Consider the following 20,990-nt stretch of genomic DNA (forward strand, 5'->3'; position numbering starts at 1 on the left):
ATTTCAAGAAAACTAAGATAATTCAATTACAAAAAAGGAAGAAAAGAGCCTAGCAGAAGAAATTAATTGTAAAATGTTTTCCAGATAGAAAAATAATTTGTGATTGGACTATTGACAAAGTGCCTTAATGATGACATCCAGTTTTTGATACTTGTTTAGTTTCAGCCAAACCTGATATCACTGAAGTGAACGTATTTTTGTTTTCAATTTTTACAAGTTCTGAAAAAATGAAGTAATCATTCCAGTCTGATCAGTCATTGTTTAACATTGTTTTCATCCAAACAAATCATGCATCTGGAATGAAACATGAATTTTTTACAGTAGGTAGCTGAAAAAAATCTTGCTTGTGTAATTTGGCTTCACTTCTAGTAACTGACTGTGAAAAGCTGATCCTACTCCCCTGAGGTTAATTGCCGACCCTCATTAACTTCACTGTAAACCATTTTCTTTCCTAAGTGTCACTTAAAGTATGAAATCAGTAGCTTAATGTTAATACTCTATGTTGAAAGTCACTGACAATTTAGCAGAGATATTTCTACTGAATTTGTATAAAATGTTCAATATATTAACTTCTTTAATTAACTTCTTAAACTGTATTGTTTGCTGTCACCCTAAACAAACTAATTATGTTTCAACAAAAGTATTTCTTACCTTATTGTAAGCTTTTATAGATATTTAAAAATAAACTTGGAATATTTCACTTGAAAACTGTTCAAATTGTAACAGAAGCTTGTTTAAACTTTATAACATAAAATAAGTGTATATATAGCATAAAATAAGTGTATATATAGCATAGTGAGTCAAGACTAGGATCTGTGCGGCTGTGGAACAGCTTTGCTGAAAGGGACCCCGGGGTCCCCATGGACAAGAAGCTGAATGCAAGTCATCAGTGCACTGCTGCAACAACGAAGGCAATATGGATCCCAGGCTGCATCTTTAGGGGAGTTACTAGCTGACAGGCACGTGATCCTCTCACTCTACTCAGGGCTTGTCATGCCTCACCTGGATTACTGTGTCCAGTTCTGGTTATCACAATTCAATGATGTCAACGAACTTGACAGGGTCCAAAAGAGGGCCACAGTGATGATCAAAGGGCTGAAGAACTTGCCCTGTGAGGAAAAACTGAAGGAGTTAGGTTTTTCCTTCCTGAAGAAGACAAGGCTCAGGGGATACCTGGACACAGTATTCCAGTATTTAAAGGACAGCTACAAAGAGGACAGAGGGTCTCTCTTCACAAGGAGCCCCATGGAGATGACAAGTTGCACCAAGAGACAATAAAGAAATTTTTTACAGTGAGAAAAATCAATTGCTGAAACAACCTCCCCAGAGATACGGAGAAATCTCCATCACTGGAGGTTTTAGTGATATCATAGGACAGGATGCTAGATAATCTCATGTAGGCTGCCTTTTCCATGAAAGGTTGGACCAGATGATCCTTCGAGGTCCCTTCCAACCTGGGAAGGGACCTGTTCAATGATCCTATAATTCTGTTCTATGAGCCTTTCACTTGAAAACTAGTGGAAAACCTGCATTGACATGATTCGACTGCCAATTGAATGATTTTCTATGTTTTCGGTTTTGGTTTTTTTCTCAGATCCATTGGCCTAGTACACCTCTGCAGGCAGAAGAATGTATAATTAAAGGAAGAGATGCTGTAAGTATCATCAATTACAAATCAAGTATACTTTAATTACACCAGTGGCTGGTCCAAAACAAGGATTCAGGAATCCCTAAACTTCAGAGACATCAATGCACAGATATAATTCTATTTGTTGCAGCTTAGAAATGTGTAACTACTGTGAACACACTAAACTGTTAGTTTAATTGCTTTTCAAACCAGCTCATAAAGACACAATGAAAACTTTTGATCATCTTAACTTTCTCTTCATTCTTTTTTCTGGAGATATCAAAGAAGGTACCTTAATAAGTCTTGTTTCCAATTTTTATTTCCCTTTATTTCAATACTCATAAGATACCTTCTATGTTCAATTTTTTTCACATTCTAATTTATCATTAAAATTAACATTCCCTAGAGTGCCTACAAAAAAGCAGTTACATTATTACTAATTATAAAATAGACTTTAAATTGGTTTGCCCTATAGGATTTTTGGTATATAAATAAACATATTCTGTATTAATGAGCCTGAAAGTGTTCTGGTTTTGTGATCTACTGCCTTGAGTGTAATCAGTTCCCAGGGAAAGACCTGAAAGCTCACTGACATACAGCAGCTGATATCATTGGCACCAAATGATGAAAGTTCTTCTGGAGGGGAGTTCTCTTTAATTTTGCAGTGTTCCAAGCCCATTATCTGCACCTCATAAAAACATAGCAAATACGCCTAAGAAATTCCACAGATGAGAAAGCTCACACTGTACCAAAGGATTTGAAAATGGTGATAGTTTTACAGCCACAGTGACAGGAACGTAGGACACAGAAGGGCATGTACAAAGTTTTCCCCAAAACACAGCAAACAAGCAGCCTTGATAATAACCATAACATATTCCCAGTGAAGATTAGGAAGCTATAAAGATTTCTGTTGAAGTACAAGCATGAGAACTGGCCACATTAAGGGAGCAGGTGAACCAGACTGGAAAATAATGATAATTATAATAAAACCCAACATGATACTTTACTTTTTGCTCTCTCATGGTCTAGAACTGATCCTTTTTGAGGTATTTTAAAAGTTCATTGCATTTTTCTGGGTGCTTTTGTACCTTTTGGAATTTCAGGTGGCTTTGATTGAAAATGGTGTTTTTCTACATTATCCAAACTTTATGGTCATATTAAATGAATCCAAAACCTAAATTCTTTGAGCTTTATTTAATACTACCTCTCAGCATAGGCTGTTACAAGTTAAAACTGTGCCATCTTGCCTTCGCCACTACTTGATGGGATTTATTTTCTGATACTTTGACAATATTCTTTGGGTTAAATAAATACAGACATAGGTACTGTTCCAATGTAATGTAAGGAACGCTCCTCAGACTTGAGATTCTCTAAAATTCAGACTTTTTTACAATCCATTGTAAGTCTTCAAATTTACATTTTAATGAATGTCATAATTTAAAGAACTTCATATATTTCCCACATCTTTCTGTAGTGTGAAAGTTCAGTGTCTTTATTTTCTTAAGAGAAAAACACAAAATTTTTCAATTATCACAAAGCTCCAGAGCTGAAGTCTTTAAGAAGATGTGAAAATTGTAAAAGCTGGAAGTATTGTAATACCTAACAATATTCTGATCCTCACATGAGACCTAATTATGTATAGGACTATGTGAATGAGTAAGATTAATTAATTGCAGGGAAACGTTAGCAATTTTCATTAGCATGCTCAGTATTCAGTAAGCTAAATTGCTCAACCTGAAAGGAACCTAAATTAGAATAAAAAAACTTCCTTATTACTTTTCTTTTTCACTTTCATTTTTGTAGCCATAAATCAATATTGATTTGGCATGTCTTAAAATCAACCCTGTCCCATTTCTAAGTTCTGAATGCTATTTTTCACTGTAAAGTGTTAGAAAAAAAATTACTTATCAGTGCTCAATTTTTTCTTATTTCCATGCTTTTCTTTTTTTTTTTTTTTTATTCTCCTGCAAAAAGATCTACGTATGCAAAAGATCTCTATCTGTGCAAAAGATCTGTTACTCCAGGCATAATTAACTAAGTAGAACTGAAAACGTTGTAATGAGCATCTCGGTGTTGAGGTACTTCATGTGTTCTCTGGTACCTCTTTCTATATAACAGAACAGGCAACTTCTACAAGCTTTTACAACCTTTAAAAGTTATCAGTTCATCTTGTAGCAGTAGAACTGCAAGTATTGTAGTCATAAACGCAGTTTCAGGGAGCTTGTAACAGGATTAATAAGACAGAAAAGCCTTGTCTTAGTCTTAACAACATGTGCATCATCTTAAACTCCGGCCACAATTTTCTGATATGGGTCAAGCCAAGGAAAAGATCTTTCTGTTCTCATCCAGAGTGCCAAGAAACACACCTGTTAGCCTGTGGTGTGAGAGCTTTTGCGCTTGCAATTATTTTATCAGAACTGGAAATCATTCAGATACAGAAATCAAATTCTGTAGTGATGACTAACTCAACTCCTTCACACTGAGAAGTTTCAGATGAGTAAAATTCCACAGATCTATTAATAAGTGTTTGGAGCCTCCTAAAGGCATCCACAACATTTAATTAATTCACATAGTATCAAGAAAACTTATTTTAATGTTCTCTTGGCTGATTCATCTCTTCCTTGTTATGTGTACTGGATATTATTAGTGGGGTCAGCAGCAATGCCTGGTTGCCTGACATTTCCCGGAATAGCACCTATTTTAATTTGTTTATAAATGATAAAGTCTAGCTATTTGGAATAACTTTATTCTATATTTGGTATCTGCCTCATCCTAAGAAGGCACACAGGAGAAAAAATGTGTAATTTTTGCCCATTTAGAAAGAAAATCCGAAGATCCTCCGCAGTACTGAGACAAAGATTGAGACCTGCAGGCATATGTGGATAAAAAAAGGAAACCCTGGAGTAAAGACCAGGTAGATCTCCACTGAGAGAGAACAGAGGGGATGTCAAGAAGGTCATACTTGGAGTGGAGAGAGAAAGAGGAACAGCATCAGTGCCCAGTAAAACATCTATTTAAAACCTGCAAACTATAATAAAATTCTTATGTATTACCATTCTGCTAGCACTAGTCAGCAAATGTTTGTGAAATGCACATAAACAGTGGGCAGCTCTATCTTTGAGTGCTGATCGATGTATATAGGTGTTCTGTTGACAGGCAGGGTATGCAAGAAAATGACCAACCACTCACTAGCTGTATAATATGCACAGTTTATTAAAAAAGCACACTAAAGTAAACAAGCACACTAAAGTGAATCAGGTATATATCTCTATATAGTGAATAAGTACAATAAAGCAAATCAGAGATATATATGTATAAGTAGAGCACAGAGGAAAATTAGCAATGCACAAATCATTACTGCACAGAGAGAACAGAGATTAAGAAGAAATACATCACCAGTTACCACCAAATCATCATCCAGGCCCACACTTCAAGCTGGGAAGCCCCATTGCAGCTGATGCCAGGAGCCTCAAGTAATTGGGAAAATTCCTACACCCATAGGTGAGGCTTCGGATTCAGCTGCAAGAGGGTCGTGCTTTTATACCCTTAGAAAAACAACCAGCTTTACGCCAGATCTGTAATTGTTTACCTGTGGGGCTGTGCAGTTCTTCTGATCTCCCTGTTGTCCTCACCAAGAGTGTTGGTCAGGCATCCTGATGCGGCCAAGTACGAAGATCACAGAACAGCCGCACACATGCCTTTTTCTGACAAACGGTCACAAAAACATAAACATATATACTCTACCAAATACACTTTGACAAAACATACTTTGTTATTCCCTACAGTCACGAGAGGGAATCAACTCTCAGCTAGGTTCCCATCAGTTACAAGAGGATCACATCCTATTAATCATCTCAACTCATTCTTCTCTCAATTTGTCTTACCTCAATTTAAGAGGCAGGGTTTTTTCAGGTCTGAAAGAGGTCTAAAAAATTTTGTCCAGGTGAGAGGCCACCTGGATGCCATGTGAAAGAAGACCTTTTTTATTATTATCATTTTTCATTTTCTTTTAAAAAAGGAATAAATTAGTTAAGTAAGAAATTCCAAAAGTAAGATGTTGCAAGGTTGATTTTCCTTTGTATACACATAATATTCAATTGCACAACGGGTTACCTAACTATGTAGATTACCTGCTTCTTTCAATTATCATGATATATCTTCAAGGAGAACAGCTAAGTAGAATCATGTGGCAAATAATATTTTTTCCTTATGATCCTTATTTACTTGTTGGAGCAGTTGGAAGTCTTGTACTTAATGTCACAAAGTTTTGAAGATGAAAGAAAGATGGTGTCTTAGTTTTGAACCCAATGTGGATTTGCAAGAGCTGAATTATGCCCATGGCCCTGCCGCAGACTCATCTTCTGTTTTGCAAATGGTTAATAAGACTCAGGATTGTTCTTATACAAATATAGCAGTCTGGAAACCAGAGTAGTCGTCAGGGAAGGGCAGGAAATTTTCAATAAGGAAATTCCTTCACTCTGTTTTACACATTCATTTTAGGATAAAATTAATTGCCTTTTGAAGATGTCTGGCCTTCTGTGTTAACTACTGAAAAAGATTAAGAGAATAGCATAAATTACATGTCTAAACTTTAAAACAGCTAAAGTTAGCTAAGATTAATACGATTATAATTATCTTCTTAAACTTGATGTGACTGTCTTAAAACTCAGGGACTGAGTTGCAGAAATGTTGAGCAATGAATGGAAATTAAGAGGAATTTTGCTCCAAACATAGAAATCACTGCAAAATGTTACACACTCTGTAAAACCAAGTCTCAGGAGCCCAAAATCAATGGATACTTTTATCTCTCTGTCTCTATTTCTAGTTTAACACAGGAAGGATAACGACCCCACATCTCAAAGGGGTGTTTGAAAATCTTTTAATTGTAATATTTATGAAGCTGCAAATACACTAATGAGTCCCAGAGCATTGCCCTGGCAGAAATGAATAATTTCTTCTTCAAAGGAAGGTTTGAACAGTGAGAAAAGATAAAGCATGAGGCTATACAATATTTAAAAAAATATTGATTAGTAATTAATTATACAAGAAATTAAGTGCAGTGGTCTTTATTTTTTGTGTTATTTAGTGTTATTTTTCTTGAGCTAATGTTTATTTAACCTGAGAAGTCATTTGCTGACTACTCACATCTTATGCTTTGAGTCTAATATCTAGTGCATCTAATAATGCTTAGTTAAACAAATATTTGGATTTGCAGAATACCTCTGAGATTAAAGAAGCACAGAAGTGTGTTTTATAAATTAATAACTCCTAACTGGTGAAGCATCTAAAATAAATTGTGATAAATCAGCGCTCTAAACTTGCTATTTTCAAGCCAAAAGTGTCCATCCATGACATTGGTGGCGCTAAGCTACTAGCATGAAGTGGGAGAATTAAGATGTTATATTTAACAGAGTAGAAAGTTTCAATATGCAGAATATCACTTAAGGGTGCCTAAGATATTTAAAAAAATCATAAATAATAAATTCCATTTTTTTTTAAATGCTGATATTTTCCTATTTTTTTTTTTTTTATATCTATAAAAAAGGATGAATGTGCAAATTACATTCGTGTCCTTCACCGATATAACAGAACACATCTTCTGGCTTGTGGAACAGGAGCTTTTGATCCACTCTGTGCTTTTATTAGAGCTGGACATCCATCAGAGGTAAGAAATTTATTTTATAATATTAACTCTTTGGGTCTGGATTCCAAGAAAGCCTCTATGGTTAAAAGTAAATATTTAAATTCAAGTGCTCAGAGTTCTCATACAAAACATACAAGAGATATTTTCCTTGTTGAAATGTAATGCTGGTCTAAAATTCAGTTTGTGACTGGAAGAACTCAATAATGCTTGAAACTATCTTTTTGGATAATTATGTAAAGAACTCAGAGTTATTTTCATCTCAGAATTTTATTCATAGATAAGCTGATATAGCAATTCTTACCCAAAAATAAGAAATATTTTGGCTATTTTTAGCTAAATCTGTATTTTGGCGATTTGGTTTGGTTTCCATTAAATAATACACCAAAAAACAAAATACGTAGAATCATAGAATGGTTAGAGTTGGAAAGGACCTTAAGGTTACCTAGTTCCAACCCCCCTTGCCATGGGCAGGGATGTCTCACACTCATCCAAGGCTCTGTCTAACCTGGCCTTGAACATTGCCAGGGATGGAGCATTTACCACCTCTCTGGGCAACCTGTTCCAGTGCCTCACTGCTCTCACGGTAAAGAACTTCTTCCTTATATCTAACCTGAACTTCACCTGTTTAAGTTTGAACCTATATCAATCACCCCTTGTCCTATTGCTACAGTCCCTAATGAAGAGTCCCTTTCTGACGTCTTTGTAGGCCCCCTTCAGACACTGGAAGGCTGCTATGAGGTCTCCATGCAGCTTCTCTTCTCCAGGCTGAACAGCCCAAGTTTTCTCAGCCTGTCTTCATACGGGAGGTGCTCCAGCCCTCTGATCACTCTTGTTGCCCTCCCTTGCTGACCTGCTCCAACAGCTCCATGTTCTTCTTATGTTGAAGACACCAGAACTGCACACAGTGCTCCAAGTGAGGTCTCATGAGAGCAGAGCAGAGGGGCAGGATCACCTCCTTCAACCTGCTGGTCACACTTCTTTTGATGCAGCCCAGGATGCAGTTGGCTTTCTGGGCTGCGAGTGCACACTGCCGGCTCATGTTCATATTGATTTGATGGGAAATGGAATACCTTAATAATTCTTTGTAAACTTCAGCTTCTTAGTATTGGTCACATGTAGCAAGCACATGTTAGCTCCTTAGTGACATTTCTAGCTGAGTGAAATAGTACTGCAGAGAAGATCAGTAAGTGCAGCATTAAGCTACATTATAAATAGTTGATGTGTGTGTGTATGTAGAGAAAAGAAAACATGACAGTATTGTGTTCAGTGTTTTGTGCAGCTGAACCTGGATAAATCGGAAAAACTTTCCCATATCCTAGAAAATTAAAGCTAAATTTTCAATTATGTTTGATTTTTTTTTCTGAATTATTCCACATCAGAATTACTTATCAGTTTATAAATAACGTTTCCCCTAATTCTTTTTCTCACAAATTTCAGCTTAAGCTCTCTAATCCAAACCGTTTTTACTCTGTCTCTTACATCACTCCTTAATTGTTGTACTCCACATTTAACTGACAGTTTTGTACCTAATGAGTTAAAGCAGCTAAAATTCAGACTTGTCCCATACTTACATGTTTTTTTATTGGTCTATTAGTCACAACAACAGGAAAACAGAGGTCAGAGGCTGGATCTGACTTAAAATAAATATTTGGCTAGAATAAATTATAATTGCAGATATAAATCTTCTTAAAATGTACTTATATAAATCAATTAAGGCATTTAATTTAGAGTTGGGGGTTTTGGTTTTTTTTGTTGGGTTTTTTTTAATAAGCTTTTCTGAGTAAAGATGCATCCTTTTGGCAAACCAAACTAGAATCACATCATCAGAAGCAGCCTCCAAGGATCAAATCAATACTGTGCACCTTCAACTGCTGTCAAAAAAAGAATCATCTTAGAAGTTAAGAACTCAACATAACACATTTGAAATCATTTGATTTGCAGAAACACACTGTCCTCTGAAACTGCAGAAGAAACTAAATATTAAGCAATTTTTAAAATAAGGCAAGTCTGCCTGCCTTTTTGCTCCTTTCATGATCTTCCTGTCAGGCTTCCTGGTAGAGTTTGAAGGAAGCAATGTCTGTATATTTATGAAAACTATTTAAGAAAGCATAAGCAACAGGCTAATAAAAATAGAAACCAAACAAAAAATGAGAAACAAGACACATATGTAAGAATGTGCGGGCCATGGTCGTCCCTTTATGTTTCACCTTCTTTCCTTCCCTTCTTTTTTGTTTATTATTCTCCCTTGTGAAACTGAGGTTCTAAAATTTTACCCATACACAAGTCATGGGAAAATTACCATTTGTGAGTTTGTGTAGACCAACAGGAAATATATTTATTTGCTACACTAATTAGAAGCCATGTTAGTTTCCATTATCTGAAAAGCTGACTAGCCAGATTAAAAAAGACAGGTGCCATGTGGATGATGATAGGTTAAAAATAACACGCGGTATGTGACTGAGTAGGTAAATTGTAATATCACTTTCTTTGACTGATAAGGACATCGTGTAACTGCAGGAGTTGAAGAGATAAGATCCTTCCTCAGAAAACTGTAGTTCAGTCTCTCTTTGTTGATCTGTCTGGACAGAGTTCCCCGATTCAATGACTTCCAATTACTGTCTCCCATTTCTTCCACCTCAGCTTTCTGGCTTCTTCCTCACTGTCTGATTGTCATGGAAAGGAGAGTAGAAAATGAAACAGTCTTAAAAATGTAATGACACTATTCCATTTCTAAACAGAACCCAAACACCTTTAAAAACTGGTGAAACTCAGACTTTTAATTTGAAGGGAAAATACTGGTATATAATATTCAGACATAATATAATAGACAGAATTTGATTGTCTCATTGGCAGATCATTACTCTTTGGAACCTACTGAAAATCAGAATCTAACTTTCTCAAAAAAAAAAACTCAGTAAAAAAGTCAATTTCCCTAACCAGTCTCCATAGAAAATATTAATCTTACTACGTAGTAACTGAAATGGGCCTTAAAATCTTTCACCATCACATTGTATTCTGATACATTCTATATGCTGAAATACTTCTTTCATGCTTTTCATATTTTATAGAAATTTAATGATATTATATATTTTGTCTTAATATAAATGATTATATTTGAATATGTTGATCATATAAAACAAGAAGCAATAAATACTGAATTTATTGAATACTACTTCAAACTTGCGTTGTACCACCAGAGTCTAACCAAATACATTTTTCTAAATCAATTTATAAATTCTATGATACCCTATATGTCCATATGAAAGATTAAATATATAATGGTTTACTGCAGTCATTCTATTGTAATACTGGTTTAATTCAATTGCTTTGGAATTCCAAGCTGTTCACTTTTGTACAGCTGTTGCCAGATATTACAATTCTAAAAATATGCAAGTATAGTCACTGACAACAACATGCAGTTTTTTATCTTTTTCTCTCTAATTACTTCGACTCTGATGAATGTTGCTGTCACAAGTTTAAACATTTCAGCAAATTACCCCATGTTTTTTCTGCTATTTAGAAGTAAATTACAAATTGGGAAAATAAGAGTGCTGATTTTGCAGACAGAACAACTATTGGTGTTTGCAAAAGAACATATTACAAAATCTTGCCCAAAAAATCTTAAGCTAATTGCCATCCAGTAAGTGAGTTCAACAGCACTGACTTCATGAAATGCTTCCAAATGTCAAATACTCATTCAGGCCAGAAAAAGTTGGGTTCCTCTAATATCTATTTGTCTATCATCCAGAAATGAAAGAGAATTCATGTAATTAAAATAAATATAATTTTTCAGAAGCGGGAGTCAGAGACCCTCCACCCCAGATTTCCCATTATGAACTGAATATGAATCCTTCCTCTGTATTCTGTGTGAAAAAATGTGAGATAAGTCTTCAAATCAAATATAGAAGATGAAGAAAAATGCAGAAAAAATATTTACTTTGCTTCCATTCTTACCAAATTGACATTTGTCCCTCCTGTTGCCCTTGATGCCAAGAGGCAGAGTGAGGGGAAGCATCTGGATCTGGTCTTTTCCACATGCCTGTGTATAAACCCAGTTTTGGTAGTAAAAGATGAGTACTGGAATAAGTGCATTCTGCCTCAGTCTGTTTCTCCACATGTATCTGCTAGTACTCCACTACTGTTCTATATAGCTCAAAATATGCTACATGAATTATGATGAACCCTAAATAAATTGGATGAGCTATCTGCAGTCAGGCAATGATTTTTTTCTTAATGAGTTTTCTATTCAGCAGAACAACAGGTTTTAGGAATACTCCAGAGGCATTCCAATAATCCAAACTGCATTACAAGGGATAATGGCTTTAAACTGAAAGAGGGTAGATTTAGATTAGATATTAGGAAGAAATTTTTTACTCTGAGGGTGGTGACACACTGGAACAAGTCCCTTCTAACCTAAACCATTCTATGATTCTGTGGTTCTTTGATTAACTAACTCACAAAGCACCTTTAACAAGTCCACATGGGAGTTCCACCAAATATGGTTGAAGAGACTACCAACCATTACCCCAGGACTGCCAAGACCATCACTAAACCATATCATTGAGGATCTCATCTACATGGTTTTTGAACACTTCCAGGGATGGTGATTCCACCACGGTGGAATTCCACCATGGTGATTCCACTGCCCTGGACAGCCTGTTCCAATGCCTGATCACCATCTCTGTAAAGAAATTGTTCCTAATATCTGATCTAAACCTCCCCTGGCACAGTTTGAGGCCATTACTTCTTGTCCTATCACTTGTTACTTGGGAGAAGACACCTACCCCCACCTCACTACAACCTCCTTTCCAGGTAGTTATAGAGGGCAATAATGTCTCCCCTGAGCCTTCTTTTCTCCAGACTAAACAACCCCAGTTCCCTCAGTCACTCCTCATAAGACTTATTCTCCACACTCTTCACCAGCTTTGTTGCCCTTTTCTGGATCCACTCCAGCACCTCAATTTGCCTCTCTACACAAAACAAATGTAGGCAATATGACCTCCTCAGCCCTTGCTTTAGCAGATTGAAGTTGAACTGACAAGCAAGTTAAGAGAGAAAGTTTCAGTCATATCTCAGTTTAAATTTTACATGACATAATTCTACTCTTGACCAGTATTTGGCAATGTTACCATTCTTTTAGCTTTTTGTTAAGAAACAAAATTGTATGCATATATAGATCTATTATTTTAGGATGTTATTTCTGACATATTTCTATAATCAAAACAAACAATGATCTGCCCAGTTACTCCCTCTCCAAGTATTTTTCCTATTACTTCATCTCCACTCTCAGCCTACAGAGGATTAAAGAGGAGGAACATCTGGTTTCACTGACCAAACTGAAGTGGGTGTTGGTCACTCCTTCATTAGCTAAAATGTGTGATAAATTCTTGCCCTGAAAATATTTGCTTAGAGACACAATGTTCTTCTACATGGATAAAAAGCCACCAGTTAGAATACCATCCACTAAATCCTTCCAGGTTTTTCAACTCACTCTATTTATGGGATTGAATGACCAATCCTAACTACTATGAAATTGCTTATTTATTGTAGTGTTCTGCATCTATACTTCATATGAAACTAGTCATTGAGATGGGTGATGTGTGATGGGTGATGTGATGATCAAGTGCTCATATATATGAAGCGCTGCCAAATAAGCAACACAATGTCATAGAATATTTTACCAGGGAGTTCATTACATCATCTAGCCTGAATGCCTACATCACAGGCTGTCAAATTCCATCAAAACATCCAAAAGCGCAAATTTCAGTTAGATTCGAGTATTTCAGGATTTGCGGGTTAAATATGCAAATATTTCAAGAGAGATTAAAATGGTACCTAAGTACATAATAGGCATTAATTAAGTGAAGATTACCCCTATGGTCTCTGCATACAACAAAGGTGCTGTGCTGCAAAAGGGAAAAGAAAAAGCTGAAGTATTCACATCCGCCCTAACCTGAAGAAATATTTCTTACTGAACCCATGCTTATCTATGTACTTCTAAGAAAATGAGAAAGTACTAGCCAAGCAACACACAAAAAAGATTTTCTGTACCAGCTAAAATAACAACCCAACCTCTGCAACTGGCCCATCTCCAAACCTTCTGAAAAAAAAATCAAACATCTTCTTGTGAAACAGGGTGAAAAAGTTCCTTCTGAACCAATGCATATGTTTATGTGAGAAATTAAAGTTCTTCAGTGTTGGCTATAATAATTACCTTAATGCAAAGCTGTATATATAAAGCTCAGTAAGGATAATGAAGAAAGAGGAAAATTCTGTTCTTCCCATGCTTTGCTAGGAAAGGAATAATGGGTATCACATAAATAAAAACAAAGGATAGAAGGGACGATCAGAATATTTTATGTAGTCAGCCACACACTGCATGGATAATTTCTCCCAGGTATTGACTTCAAACATTTTCAGGAAAATATATACTGTCATTCCAAAGAATCCAGATAATAGTAACACCACTATTTCTCTGGTAAGCTGTTCTAATACTTAGTAACTTCCAACGTTACGAAAAAGCCACTTATTTAAGGTGAAATTTATCTAGTTTAAACTTCCTGTCATTTAACCTTGATATGCTTTTGTTAGCAAAGTTGAAAAGTCTCCCACTATCTTTGCCACATCTTTTCCACATGTAAGCACCTACGCACAAAGATCAAGCCACCTCTTCACTTTTTTTTGATAAACTGAATAAATATAGCTCCTTAAGCCTCCTATCACAAGAATTCCTCAATCACATTTGTGTCCTTCCTGTGAACTCTCTGCACTATTTTCACGTGTTCTGGAAGTGTGGACACTAGAACCAGACATGATATTTCATGATGTGTATCCAGACAAGGTGACTTCTCTACCTCTGTTTGAGAATCCTCTTTTCACAGACTCAAGTGCTGAGTTCTTGGCACAGCATCAAAATGAGAAACATCTGTTTAGCATTTCACACTTGACCCAAAGTTCTTCTCAGGAGCACAAAGTTATCCCAGCTTAGACACTTATTTGAGGCACCTAATTAGAAGTCTCATATGACAAGGTCATTGAAGAAATTTCTAGAGATGCCTGTCACTGTCAACTGTAACAAGGCACCTGGGATGTCCAAGATTCTAAATGAGGCACCTCAGTCTAACACATGAAAGTAGACTGGAAAAGGATCTGAACTTTTCGCCTTCTAGGGCACTCTGATGCTCTAGTTGTATTCCCTATTCCAAGATATATTTTGGACATGGTTGTATTAAAATCGACTGTTAGCTTCTGACCTTTAAATTAACATTCAGAGCATTCCATAAGCCAGGGCTCTCATTAACCTTTTTATTATTTATGTTTCCTCAGTCTTTTTGTAAACTTAACTAGGAAGAAATCATATGATTGTTTAAATCGCTACTAAATAAAAAAATCATCTCTCTATCAAAAACAAAACATAAAGAAACCTTCAGTAAAGGTGGATTCATCAATGCATATATATGCATAACAGCTATACTATGATCAGATCAATTTATATTTATATTATGTAATTCTACAATGCTCATTTTTTCATCAAATAGCTATGTACTAAGTCAAATGCCCTGGAGAAAGCCAAGTATTCTGTATCAGCACAGTTGTTCTTATCAATCATTCTTCCACATTTCAACAGACAACAGGTTTGTTTGACAGTACTCTCCATCTATAAAATGAGGTGAATGACATTCATTACTTTTGAATACTGTCTAAATATGGCCATACGTGCAGTTTAAGTTAAATTTGGCAGATTGGTAGAGAATGTGAACTGATCAGCCATATGAAATGAATTTTCTATCATATTAGACCTTCATTTTGCAAGATTAAACACAGATGGTTAGGAGAGAATGAATCAATACAGAGAAATAATGCTATTACTCCAAGGAAAAGGAAATATCCCACCTGTGTGGTAATTTGATGGGGGTAGGTAAAATATTGCAGCTCTCATCATAATAATTTTTAGATTCTGCCACCTTTTTTTATGAGAGAAAGTATTGTTCTAAGTGAGGGCACCTGGTGAAATCTATGCCATTGTTTGAGCAGTGGAGGTACTGCTCAATAAGGTGTTAGTCATCATAATTCAAATCAGTAAAAACTGAACAATGACAGGGTTTATAAAATGCACCCTTGGTATTGTATAATTCTTCTACAATTTATGACTGGTAATTATCCTTATTTGACTGAGATCTATGCAGGAAAATTACTCCAGATTGAAAAGCGAACTAAAAAGAAGTATTACTTGCAGTTCATGTGTCATCAAGAGGCAGTGGATCCACTTCTCTGCCCTTTCTTCCAGAGTGGCCCACTTTGGCATAGCCTGTTGAAGCTCTGAAAAAGATCTATTGGCTAAGGCATCATGCTACAGAGATAGACAGAACTTCCCCAGGGTATCTGCCTTCCTTCTGAAAACCCTTCTCAGTTGAATGTCACTGTTGTCCTTTCCATGCCTAATACATCTGTTGCTCAATCCACCACCAAAGCCTAGACTCAAACCACAGAGCTGTATCCTTCTTTTAATTTTACCTTTTTTTTTTTTCTCACAACCTTATGTCCCATTTGTTACTATAGCAATCATTAGATGAAAGGACTTTTTATTTGGTATTTGCTCTGATGTGACCTTCACAATCTCAACACAAGTTTAGCCTGTCAATATCAACGAAAAGTGAAAGTCTCGACTAGGGAGGCTCTGCGTAAAGACTGTGCAATTCCCCATAGAATTTCCTTCACTTTTGTATAACAATATTGTACTTTCTTTAGCTCCACTTTCACCTGGTCATTAGACCATGTATCTCCATGTGACAACTATTCAAACAATTTAATTCTGGAGATCCTGTATGTGATTCCTGGAACTTTCGTGCCTACTAATCATCATGCTAGCGCAGTATAATTATAATTTCTTTTTCTAATGGTCCTATTCTTTGCCACTGGACACTAATGAGTTTATGTGTCCACTTTAAGGTCATGCAAAGGTGTGTCTTCTAAAATTCTGAGCAACTCAATCCCTTCTGCTTAAACATTCTGAACTGCTAAAGATAAATGCTTGTGATTTCTATACACAGGGTGGTTGTTTTGGGGTTGGTTTTTTTTCCCTGTTGCCAGAGAATTTCACATGCATTAAATCAGGGAAATATATTATTTCTGTCACTTTAGGCCAGATATTTAGACATAAGTCACAAATTGTTAATCCTTTTGCAAATGCAGACAGCAGTCTGACATAGCTCCAGATTTTAAACATGTTTTCAGATTAGACCCCAATGTGTCTTAATCACTTAACTGTGGAATAAAATGCATAGACCTGAAAAATACATCTGAATTTTTAGGGAGGATTTAATGTCTGTAATATTTTATGCACTATCATCCCATAGGACAATTGATCTTTTCAGTATGTCACTGGATAGTAAAGAGGATTGAAAACAGATCCTCAGAAGAAATACTGCCTCCCAAATAATGTTAATTATGTCAAATAGCGGAGTTCTGACTGTTTCAGCCAGTTCTTTGAGGACTCTATTCTTAATATTGTATCCCCATTTGCTTTAGAAAATAAAGTTGAGTGAATATGGAAGGTGTAATTTTAAAAGTTAGTAATCCTCTGACAACAAGCAGAACAATTTTTTGGTAGTGCATAGATCCTTTTGAAAATTAACATTTGGATTTCTATAAGAAGATGTTACGTCATGAAATGAAAAATTCTTTCACCATTGGAGCATCCTTGTGCTACCCATCTATCTGCATGCCTGTGCTATGTTGACTTAAATAGGCCACTAAGTTGCAATAGGAACTTATTAGTATTATTATAAGTAATTGGAGTGCAGGTTCATGTATATAAACTCCGTGATATGGATTCATTTTCTACATGTTTTAGATTTTTAGTATATTGAATGAGTTAGCTGGATTTATATCTATTAGGCATCTACCTGCTAATACGTATTTTTCTTGGCACCAAAATTTAGTTTGCTTAAATACAAAAGATTACATGATATGAGATGTCTTTTCAGGCCTGACCCAGCAAGTTATTTTCTGCTGTTTTGCAAAGACAAAATATTTTACTGTATATTTCTTTTACCACGTGCCTTTTTGATGAGGCAAGTATACAGATTAAGACAGGTCATGGAGTTGAGAGTTTGTTTTGGAGACATATCTGAATTATATTTTCTGCTGATTTACAGACATGTTCTGTGATTTTTCAGATTTTTTTTTTTAATGGGGAAGCCAAGGTTCATCTTTCCTAAAAGAAGCCTCTGCATAGTGTAATCAGTGTGTCTTTCTATGTCAAAATCAAAATGTAAGGATAAGTGAGTGAACAAAAAAGAAAGAAAGAAAAAGAAATAGTATGAGAAAATACAGAGCAAAACAATATTTGCAAAAAAGTGTCATATGAATTTATACCAAAAAAAAAAAATGATGCAAAAGAGAGTGGAAATCAAGATGAGGTATATTCTGTGCACTGCACTTCACTTTCTATTGTGGTCGGAAAATTTCTCTGGATTCATTCAGTATTCAATTTCTTACTTGAGAAAAAACATTCAGTTACACCAGTGAAATGCCCTACAATCTTATATTTCATTAATTTCTAAAGAAGTTCTTTGGTTCCTCATGTTAGGCTGTATAAGTGCACATGGGTACATACGGATGTGCAAAACGCCAGTCTTTAGAGGTGCGATGTTAAAATTGTACCAGACTTAAAAATTATTTGAATAAGTAGGAAAGTACATATGGGCAACAAATGTTTTCTTTGTTTAGAAACAGCATAGGTGCTATATTAAATATTTTTAAATTTTATTTTCTACAGAATAAAGTCTGCCACTGTCTTGGAGATTTCATCAGTTATATTCATTTCCATGGTGCTAAAGACTGTTAGTACAGCTACAACTGTGTACCACTGTGTTCTGAGCTCAGTGAAGGTTTTAAGTCACAGTTTTTACCATGTGATACTTTATTGTCCTGTTACTTTGGTTTTAAGGTAGTATTAGGGGGGGGGGGGAAAAAAGACAAATATCCCCTGTTTTGGGACTAGGGTCTCAGTGTCATTTTCGTAAAGAACAAGGACAAAATTGCAATGGACTTCAACGGAAGGCATCTGTAAGACGATGCAAGCCTGCGAGTGAAAATTAACCTCACAGCTTTTACACAGAGGTTCAAGGAAAGCTTCTGAATATACTGGCTTCAGAGTAGAGATGTGAACGTCACTTTGGGAGCCATCTCCCTCTAATACAATCTTCATCTGCAGCTCTCCCTTTTGCTCTGGGCTTCAGTCTCCAATTCTGATGACCCTTGTGGAAAGTCTACTTTACCAGGTCAATCCGTCAGTCAATCCATTAGGATGTTCTTTCCCTGTGGAGTCAATGTGTCCCAGCATGCCCATCCCTTCCAAACAGCCTTCTTCCTCAAACAGGGCACTATGATCAAATATGGTGAATATTTGATGTTTACACTTCCTTTTTTGATGCTTTAGGAATTACTTGAACACAAAAAAAGAGCTCATCATATAACACTAGCACCACATGGCTTTATTGAGGTTTCTAAAATAATGTTTCTCATAGTTTCACACAAACAATGCATCTCTATTTTATGCTTTCTTATTGGATGAACTTTGCATATGAACCTTCTTGTTCATAGTTTTCTTTTTAAAAGTCTCAAATACATGACACTTAGAAAATGAAATGCATCAAACAGCTCTTGCATGTAATGTCATTCTAACCCTAAGGTTGAATAAATATGAGATCATTACACTAAGAATTAATTTTGTCTAGTGAGTTACAGTAATAGTGAGCAGTATAGCCAGTGTTAAAAACTGTATTCACAAAAATCTGCACAGTGTTTCACCTAAATATGATTTACTATTGCCCTACATAAGTAACATGAACATCTTAAAAAAAACGAAACCAACACCCCCCCAAAAAAAACCCAAACAAAAACAATAAAAAAAAACCCACAGACCAAAAAAAAAAATCAAAAAACCAACGACCAACCAAACTAACAAAAATGAGTACCAACCACAAAAAGGCCAAGATCTCTTGGAAAGCAGACCTTGGTTATAGTGTAGGAGCATATGCATACATAGTTAAGCATATAAGTAAAAGTTCTGAAATGGTTTAAATTTCCTTTAAAAAAATGCCAGTATGATATGGTTTACCTTTTTTTTACCTGGAAAATAATACAAATTTAAAGTGAAAAATGCCCTTACAGAAAATTTAAATATTTTTTCTCATAAAAGTAACATAGTAGGAAAACCCAACCAAAGCATCTATATTTTTAAGTCCCTGGTTTAGTGAAAAGATACAGCCATTGTATCAACATTAAGAACAAGCTTAAGTACTTTGCTGAATAGCAACGAAAGTAAACATATGTTTTAAATTAATCACATACATAAATGCTCTCTTGAATCAGAGCAAAGCAGCACTTGGCATTGGAGAAAGTTATTTGCTGCAACAGTTAAATGCAGTCTTTAAATTTTAATGTCTCTGTTTGACCTTTTCTTTCATTATTATTTAGTGCCTACTTTATTCTTCATTGTCTAAAATTATCCATTCATATGGAGTTAATGGCAAAATGCTTGATACCTTGGAAATATCTTCTGTTTCTTTTTAAACAACAATATTATTTTAATAATGGTTGAAAGTGCATTACGATTCCTGAGTCATAGGTATCACAAATCAAACCCATTTCTTTTCCCAAACTACATGTAGAAATTTGTAATTTCATTCCCAGGCCTCCACATGTATTTTTGCATAATTTTTACCCATAAAGTAAATTGCAATGTTGAATTGCTGCGTTGGATAACCTGTGAGGAAACTGTCAGTTTTCTTCTTACATTTCTCAAGGGATTCCAATGTTGCAAAGAGCAAGGAGGGTTAGAATTATGATATTAGCTTTCAAAGATGATTATTAATGTGTAATGCTTATTTCATTTAAACCGGCATCCCATGGAAGCTGACACACCTAACACCTGACCTGCCACAGTGATGGGAGTAAATTATTGCAACCGTAGAATATTTGCTATCCTGTCCTAAAAGGTGAAAGTGGAAAAATCTCTCTTAGAGAAGCCATTGCTTATATTGTCAGTGACTTTTCAGACAGTTAGATGCATCTGCAAGAATTTATGAGATACACATCCTGCTTTATATCAAAACTGGTGAGATCCACTTAAAACTTCCCCATGCTGCACTGAAATCCAAATTTTTGTCTACCATCAGTGTTAGCATTAAAATACAAACTTTACTCAAAAATTCCAGCTGTTAAAATGTAGATAATGAAAGGGATACTATGCATACTGCTTAACATTTTCATTCCCTGGTCATGTAGTTTGCTGTTTTAAATATATTCATGTCATTAATATTAAAAGAGATGGGTTTATCTTTACCATTGATTTCATTGTGATTCTTAGGGGAATGGTTAACTACATTAGTAGCGTTTTCATTGTGATACTATAATTTGCTGTACAGTGACACAAAATATTTCCACATCATCTGGAAGACTCCCATAGCGGCCAAGTGTCCCTGTTCTGAGTATCGGCAGCATTTTACCAGCGGAAGACATGAATATGAAGTGTGGGTTACGGCCATGAAGGGATCACATTTTGTCCTATAACAAAACAAAAAAATCAGTTTCTATTCCCTATGTAGGATGAAATATAAGCCATACACTACAAACCATGAAATATGGATAATATAACTTATTCAAGTATTGTTTCAAAATAATTCTGTTTCCACATCTAACCACCTTACCTGA

General features: G+C 35.5%; 1 protein-coding gene across 1 annotated transcript in view; it reads left to right on the plus strand.

Annotated features, from left to right (window-relative positions):
• The window catches only part of SEMA3E (semaphorin 3E), a 138,332-nt gene that overhangs the window by 78,100 nt on the left and 39,242 nt on the right, over positions 1-20,990 (plus strand). Inside the window, exons 3-4 of the mRNA XM_030480453.1 lie at positions 1,595-1,654; positions 7,173-7,292. Coding sequence (XP_030336313.1) covers positions 1,595-1,654; positions 7,173-7,292 — 180 coding nt within the window. The remainder of the gene's footprint in view (positions 1-1,594; positions 1,655-7,172; positions 7,293-20,990) is intronic.

The sequence above is a fragment of the Strigops habroptila genome, chromosome 3, assembly GCF_004027225.2.
Source record: "Strigops habroptila isolate Jane chromosome 3, bStrHab1.2.pri, whole genome shotgun sequence".
In the NCBI taxonomy this organism is placed as follows: Eukaryota; Metazoa; Chordata; class Aves; order Psittaciformes; family Psittacidae; genus Strigops; species Strigops habroptila.